Here is a 7,845-nt window from a genome sequence, read left to right on the forward strand (position 1 = left end):
GGCCCTGATTGCAGGGAGGCAAAGGGAATGGGCAGGCAGCTCAGCTGCTGAGGAAACCCTGCCTTTGTTTTATGAAGCAGCAAGGCCAAGCGCTGACCCCCAGGCCCGGGGAAGGCAGGTCCTGTCCCTCACGCGTTGCTCAGGGCTCTTCCTGGGGCAGTGGGATGTGGGGGGGTGATGCTGAGTGCAGGACAAGGCTATGACAACTCCCAGCCTTACTGGGGGTGTGCAAGGAGGCAATGAGGCCCCCCAGTGCCTTAGGACAACATGTCTCCTCATAGGCCTTGGGGGCAGAGGCGATTGCCATAGTTAAAGGGAACGAATTTGGGTTCTCTTGGCCACTTCCAGCCTTGCCAGCGCTCTTTGCCATCTCCACCACAGCTTGTCCTACGCTGTCCCACAGCTGCTTCTTTTGCCCTGCCGGCTGCAGACACCCATCTCGCTTCCTCACCTTGCTCTCACCCTGCCATTTCCATACATTCACTGACGTCTCTCCACCCTCACACTCTGTTCCTTGAAACACAAGGACATGGACTGACCTCATACTCCTTCTGGAGGACTTCATGTCCCACAGCACCACCCTCTGAGTGACATTTCTTCCTCCTCATGTCCAATCCCCACCATCCAAGCAGCACTGTGTGGCACTGTTTCGCTTTCCTGCTCCTTCCTACATCCAAGGAAAGTTCCACCATCTGGGAAAGCACCCTTCAAGCAGGGACCCCAACCCATCATCCTTTTTGTAGCCCTTCATCTGACCAGACACAAGTAACCTCACCATGATCTTCCAAGGCTGCGAGCCTTTCTGCTTCTCGGATAGACATGACCAAGCTGTGTGCCTGCTGCTGTCCCATGCTGTACTCAGGCAGAAGAGACATGACAGCCAAAATACAAGCCCCCTTCCTGGAGTCAGCCTGGGTCCTTCAGCAGAGGGGGTCTCCCAGCCAATGTGCCAACCAGGTGCCTTCTGCTGGCCTGTCAGAGACACTGGCAGAGGGGAGTTTACCAGCACATATCCCAGCCATGAGTCAAGGGCTGACCTATCGGCTGTTTCAGGAAGAAGTGACCTCACAGCGCCTTTCCCAGACACATTCCTGCTGTTGGGCTCTCACCTCCAGAGGCAGAAGTGACCTCACAGCCCCCTTCACAGCCATTGGCTTCCCAATGGTTTATGAGTTCCCGAGACACAATTGACCACATCATACTGTACCCAGCCATCACCCTCCTTGTCGCCCAGGACGTGAGCAGACAGAAGTAAGCTTGTTTCATCAAATTTATCTAAAAGATTTCCTATCAATGATTTGTGTGGAGAAATGTTTCTCAGAGGAACTGCTGTATTTATACTGGTGCATTTTATGCCTCTACTTCTCTTTTTTTCCTTCTTCTTCTGTTTCTTCTGTCTTCAAAAAGCTCTCCAAGGAAAACATTCATTGAATCCTAAAATAACTCAGCTTGGAAGAGACCCCTGAGCATCACCTTGTCCGCCTATCCTGCTCAAGGCAGGGGGAACAAGATAAGGCTGTAGAATGGGTCTGCCCAGTTTGGCATCATCCACAAAGGACCTGAAAAGGCACTCTGGCACATTATCCAGGCAGTTAATGAAGACACTCCAGAGTGTTGGCCCCACTGCCTGCACTGAGGGATGCCACTAGGAAGTGGCCACCAGGAGGACTCTACCACTGCTGACACTTGGGCTGGATCCACCAACCACCTTCCCACCCGCTACATCACCCACTGCTTCAGTCCAGGTATCATCAATCTGACTATAAAGAGACTATGGGAAGCTATGTCAAAACACTTGCTAAGGCCCACGTACAAAACATCCCCCTCTTTCCCCTACCCACAGAGGTTTGGCAATCCCTTTCTTGTCCTACAAGTACCTGGAAATGGCTGCAGGACTGAGGTAACGATGACCAGCCTGTAATTCTCCCAGTCCTCCTTCTTGCACTTCTGGAAGAAAGGTTTGATGTCTGCCTTTTCCAAGGACCAAGAACCTCTCTGATGGCTCTGACACCTCTGATGGCACAATCCAGAAAGGATGACGTGAGCAGCCAGGAGCATTTGCAATGAGCCTGTGCAAGGCAGGTGAGATGAATCTCGCTGGGCGGGGGGGGTTTGTTCCTGGAGTCACACACAGAAAGGGCAGGGCCCTGTGAGGTGCCCATATCTGAGCTGGCCTCATGCGCTCCTCATACACACAGGGGTGTTCAGAGGCACGAGTCCTTCCCTTCCACATGCGGAGGCAGGGCACTGCAGCAGGCACAATGGCTCTCTGGCCTCCTGCTGCCACTGCCAGAGGCTGGGAGGCACCTTAGCCCTGCCGTGTATCGCCCTGCTCCACATCTGTCTGAGATGTCCCTTGTCATGAGGAATGGATACAGGGACCTTGGTTCACAGAAGCACATCCCAGTGCTGCATTCAGGTGATTTCCCAGGGGATGTTATGCTCAAAGTGAAGTGACCTGGAGGCACTGTCTGTCCCACTGGCCTTCATGGCACCTCTAGGAAGAGCTGATGGCATTTGGGCTCAGTGAGGTTCATCTCCCCACAGGCACACAGTGTGCATGCTGAAGCCACGTCTGTACAATGCAAACATGGACGTCTGACCTAGTCATTCGGTGTCCCTCCATAAAGAACCTCTCCGAGCTGGAGTGAGAGGCCAGTGCTGGGAATGGTGGTTGCAAGGGGCTGGTCTGTGGCCATTGCCCTGGGGCACCTTGCCCAGGGTGTCAGGCAAACACGGGAACAGACCAGACTCTGCTCTGCTGGTCCTTCCAGTCTCTCACAGCAGGCCTGGCTGTGCAATGGACACTGCTGTGTGCCCCAGCCCTGCACACTCACACACTTTGGATGTTCACTGGTGTTTTCCTCACCAGGGCACTGTCTTGAGCTTGTTCTTGAGAGAATCTTTGGAAGAAGACCTAAGCCTTCATGCACTGCCCTGAGGACATCACCTTTCTTTTTGGAAATGCTGTTATGGAGGCCAGCTCTGTCACAGAACTGCCCATTGCCTGTCCCTGCCTGCGGTCACAGGACTACCACAACAATAACAAAAAATACAGAAGACAGGCTGCGCCTGCAGTTAGTTACATTATAACAGCTATGAAGACAATGGGCAGTTTATTGCTCCAGAAACACATCTGGTTATCAGTTTCCACACGGCATCCTTGAGCTGCTGGTTCCTCATGCTGTAGATGAGGGGGTTCACTGCTGGAGGCACCACTGAGTACAGAACTGACACCACCAGATCCAGGGGTGGGGATGAGATGGAGGGGGGCTTCAGGTAGGTAAACATGACAGTACTGAGAAAGAGGGAGATCACGGCCAGGTGAGGGAGGCACGTGGAAAAGGCTTTGTGGCGTCCCTGCTTGGAGGGGATCCTCAGCACGGCCCTGAAGATCTGCACATAAGACAGCACGATGAAAACAAAACACCCAATGCCCACAAAGACACTAACCACAAGAAGCCCAGCTTCCCTGAGGTAGGAGTGTGAGCAGGAGAGCTTGAGGATCTGGGGGATTTCACAGAAGAACTGGTCCACAGCATTGCCGTGGCAGAGGGGTAGTGAAAATGTATTGGCCTTGTGCAGTACAGCATAGAAGAAACAACTGCCCCAGGCAGCTGCTGCCATGTGGACACAAGCTCTGCTGCCCAGGAGGGTCCCATAGTGCAGGGGTTTGCAGATGGCAATGTAGCGGTCATAGGCCATGATGGTGAGAAGACAGTACTCTGCTGAAATGAAAAAGACAAACAGAAAGATTTGGAAAGCACAACCCAAGAAGGAGATGACCCTGGTGTCCGACAGGGAATTGGCCATGGCTTTGGGGGCAGTGGTCGAGATGGAGCCCAGGTCGAGGAGAGAGAGGTTGAGGAGAAAGAAGTACATGGGGGTGTGGAGGCGGTGGTCACAGGCTACAGCGGTGATGATGAGGCCGTTGCTGAGGAGGGCAGCCAGGTAGATGCCCAGGAAGAGCCAGAAGTGCAAGAGCTGCAGCTCCTGTGTGTCTGCAAATGCCAGGAGGAGGAACTGGGTGATGGAGCTGCTGTTGGACATCTGCTGCTTCTGGGCATGGGGCACTCTCATAAGAGGAAAAGACAATGACAAGTTAGGGGAGATGTCTCTGAGCAAAATCAAAGCCATTTCCAATACACGGTGCCCCTGCACACACAGACACCCATTAGTTTTTCTAGGAGAGCTTCCTTCAGCTCTGTGGCTGGAGCTCAGCTTGGTGCTATCCGAGTGTGCAATGAAGAGCCGAGCCTCTGCCCATGGGCTCTTGATAAGCCAGCCCTACTCTGCAGAAGTGGGCAGGGGCAGGGAGCAGTCCTGGTGTTCAACTTGGTCAGGTGAAAACAACGCAGAAGGGCCTCTCAGCATTGCCCACAGCCCCACAGGTGAGATGAAAGCTGGGACATGTGTTCCCATGAACACAGCTGCATGAAAGGACCCACAAGATCAGTGTGTGACTCCACAGCTGAAACTCCACCTCCCCAGAGGGTCTGGCAGCAAGAACAAGATAACAATAGCAATAACACAGACCAGTGGAGAAACAAGGCAAAACACAGTGAGGGTGTGGCTGAGAGAGGCCAGGGCAGAGGCATTGGGGCACTCAGACAGCGTTCCCCTTCCCCAGCTGTGCACGCCACCTCCCAGACACCACCATTGCCGGGCAGCTGCTCTCAGCCCCTGTGCTCTGCAGAGGGAACTGGGCCCGAGGCTGCAGAGCTGCACCATGGCTCTGCTGGAGCTCTGGCTGCAGAGGAGGTGCAGGTGTTGCCTGAGCAGCCCTGACCCACGCAGCACCCTCTCAACAGCAGAAGGACCCTGCCTTGCTGGGGGTCACTCTTTCCACCCACAGCTTCTCCCTGCAGAACCATGAGGAGCTCCCCGAGCAGGCTGAGTGCTGACCCTGGCAGGCGGCAGAGTCCCTGCCCCAGCACACAGCCCCTGGGGTGCAGGGACCCTGCTCGGAAGGACAGCCCTGGGCACCCCTGGCTGCACACCCACCTTCACACCCTGCAGCCATCCCTGGGAGAAGGCAGCCATCATGCCCTGTCCCTCTGATGGTGCAGCAGGGAGGCCCTGCCCTGGAGCACGCCCTCCTCCTCTACACCAGAGAAACTGTGAGAAGCCTCCTGAAAGATCCCATAGGCTGTGGGACGTGCTACCTTTTGGATTTAACTCCATGAGCAAAAGCTACATTGCTCTGCAGCCGGAGACTTACCATGTAGAGGGGCTGTGAAGATTTCTCCCCCAGTGAGCTCTCAGATCAAAGCCTTCCCACTCCTGATTGCCTTTAACCTCTCTCTGCCTCGCTCCTCTCCCCTCGCTGCCTGCAGGCAGTGCCCTCAGCCCTGCTGCCCTTTGCAGAGGAGCTGCTCCTGGGCAGAGCTGTCTCTCTGCAGTGCTGCCCACTTGCCAGCAGCTCCCTCCATGCCAGGAGCCCAGCCCAGCTCAGCAGCAGAGGCCCAGCCCAAGGCACCACATTCTCTGCCCCTCTGGGCTCCCTCCAGGTGTCCCTGGGGCTGCAGGGGAACCTGCTGGGAAACAGGCTGAAGGCATCACTCATGTTCCCTCCCTCAGCTTCTCCCCTGCAGTGTCATTACTCCTATTAGAAAAATAATTGGGCATAAGAATTACTTTTTTTGTCCCATCCTTAGACAAGACACATGGAAGGTGACCGGGAAGGATCTAATTTCTCCAAGCTGGGAGGACGTGTTCTGTTGAGTGAATTTAGGCATTTCATCCTGGGTCCTTAGACCTGGGGATAGAAAGACATGCAGCTCTCTTTTCCCATGCCATATCTCTGCTTTTGCACACACGGGGTCTTGGACACTTGGTACAAGGTTTCTTATGGCAAATATGAGCCTCCCTGGTGCCGGAGCTGTATTGCTTCAGTCCAAATGTGTGCCAGTGCCCTCATCCAGGAGCACAGACAGGATGAGTGGGAGCTGTTAATGTCAGAGACAGAGCTGTGATACTGATGGAATAAACTGCCAAGGCATGGTGGCAGAGCTCAGGACAGCTGGTCTTCAAGGACAGCATCCTCCAAGCTCCGCAAGGGTCCAGATGGAAACTCAGTCTAAACTTGAAAGGCAACTGAAGGGCACCATAAGGAGGCTTTACTGCTTCAGGAACAGTTAAAGAAGAAACAAAGATCCTGTGTGGCCACTGCTGAATTTAATAAGAGCAGGTGGAGATAGATGTGAGATTCTCGGTGTCCTCTTTGCCTCAGACTTCCCCAGCAAGGTCTCGCAGGCCTTTGTGCCTTGAGGTAGGACTCTGGAGGTGAACAGCCAGCGGTGGATGGGGACCAAGTCAGGGATCACTTGAGCAAACCATCTTTTACCAGTCTATGGGACAGGAGGGGCAGCATCCCAGGGAGCTGAGTGAGCAGGCCAATGGCACAACGAAGCCACTCTCCATCATCTTTGATAGGTCACAGACACTCTGGGAACTCCCTGATCACTGGCAGCACCTCTACAATCCATACACCTTTCCAGAATGCCGAAATGATGAGCAGGGAAATGAAAGGCTGTGCCCCACAGCGTGTCCACTTGGATCCCATTTCTGGGCGTCTGAAAGAGAAGGCGACTAGGTTTACCCAGGGGAGCTTGTCTCTCACCATCCTCTTTGCTTTCTGTGATGAAAGGACAGGATTGCTGGATGCAGGGAGAGCAGAGACGGTCTTTTACGTGGAAGTCATCAAGGCTTTCAGCATCATCCCTCCAGAAATTTCTTCTGTCCAAGTTAGGAGAGTATCGGCTGCATGGGTGGATATGTAGTTGAGGAAAAAACAGCTGGAGAGTAGTTGGTCTTGGAGGAGTGTGGTACATGCGTGGTGCTCTGTCTGGAGGTATCTAGCTAGTAGGGTCCTGCAGAGGTCTAGCTTGCAACCTGTCCTGTTTCACATCTTTTGAATGACCTGGAGGATAGGAGAGAGTACTTTTTCATAACATGTGTAGAAGACATCCCGTTCGGGAGAGCAGGACAGTAATGGAGGGCAGGGCTGCCATCCCAAAGGACATAGACATTGTAGAGGGATGGGCCAATGGGAACCTTATGATATCCAGTAAAGATTCCAGCAATGTCATGGGGGACCTTCCCCAGGGTGTCCCACGAACATGGGCACAGACCAGACCCTGCTCTGCTGGTCCTTCAGGTCTCTCATAGGAGGCCTGGCTGTGCGAGGATGCTGCTGCAGGTCCCAACCCTGCGCATTCACGTTGCTTATCTGAATATTGGTGTTTCCATCTGTGGGCCACTTTCTTGGGCATGTCCTTGAGAGAAACTTTGGAAAAACTCCTAAGCCTTCAGGCACTGCCCTGAGGAGATCAGCTTTCTTCATGGAATAGCTGTTATGGTGGCCAGCTCTGTCACGGAAGTGCCCATTGCCTGTCCCTGCCTGCGGTCACAGGACTACCATGCAGCACGACTGTGCCCAAGCTGCCAGAGCTCTCAGGGCTGACACCAACAGAAGGGATCAGGAAGAGAGTGTGGAAGTGGAAAGAGAACAGCTCCTGAAGACCAAGTGCTGGTGCTCCCTGGCAGTGCTGTCATGCCGGGACTCTTTTCCCCTCCACCCATGCATCAAGGAACTCTCCCTGCAGCTCCAAAAAGGCCTTTCAGGAAGGTTCTCAGGTAAAAAAAATAGTCACTGAAGTGCTCTTTATTTTGTTTAAACACACAGAGAGCATGGCTCCTCATTTAAACTACCACTCTATCAGAAAAGCAAAGGAGAGAATGAATTAGAAAGTGGACAACAGCTTTATCCCAAGTAAAAAACCACCACCAACAACAAAAAATACAGAAGACAGGCTGCGCCTGTAATGAGTTACGTTATAACAG

General features: G+C 53.6%; 1 protein-coding gene across 1 annotated transcript; it reads right to left on the minus strand.

Annotated features, from left to right (window-relative positions):
• Nucleotides 1–3,096: 3,096 nt before the first annotated feature.
• On the minus strand, nucleotides 3,097–4,209 carry LOC148051204 (olfactory receptor 14C36-like). The gene has a single exon (XM_087738308.1). The coding sequence runs from the start codon at nucleotides 4,135–4,137 to the stop codon at nucleotides 3,097–3,099; it is 1,041 nt and encodes a 346-aa protein (XP_087594434.1). The 5' UTR covers nucleotides 4,138–4,209.
• Nucleotides 4,210–7,845: the final 3,636 nt, after the last annotated feature.

The sequence above is a fragment of the Nipponia nippon genome, unplaced genomic scaffold, assembly GCF_047370975.1.
Source record: "Nipponia nippon isolate SJK-2023a ecotype South Korea unplaced genomic scaffold, ASM4737097v1 scaffold_64, whole genome shotgun sequence".
Classification (NCBI taxonomy): Eukaryota; Metazoa; Chordata; class Aves; order Pelecaniformes; family Threskiornithidae; genus Nipponia; species Nipponia nippon.

Coding starts and splice junctions, on each gene's coding strand:
- LOC148051204 (XM_087738308.1), bottom strand. CDS start 4,137: ATGGCTTTGATTTTGCTCAGAGACATCTCCCCTAACTTGTCATTGTCT.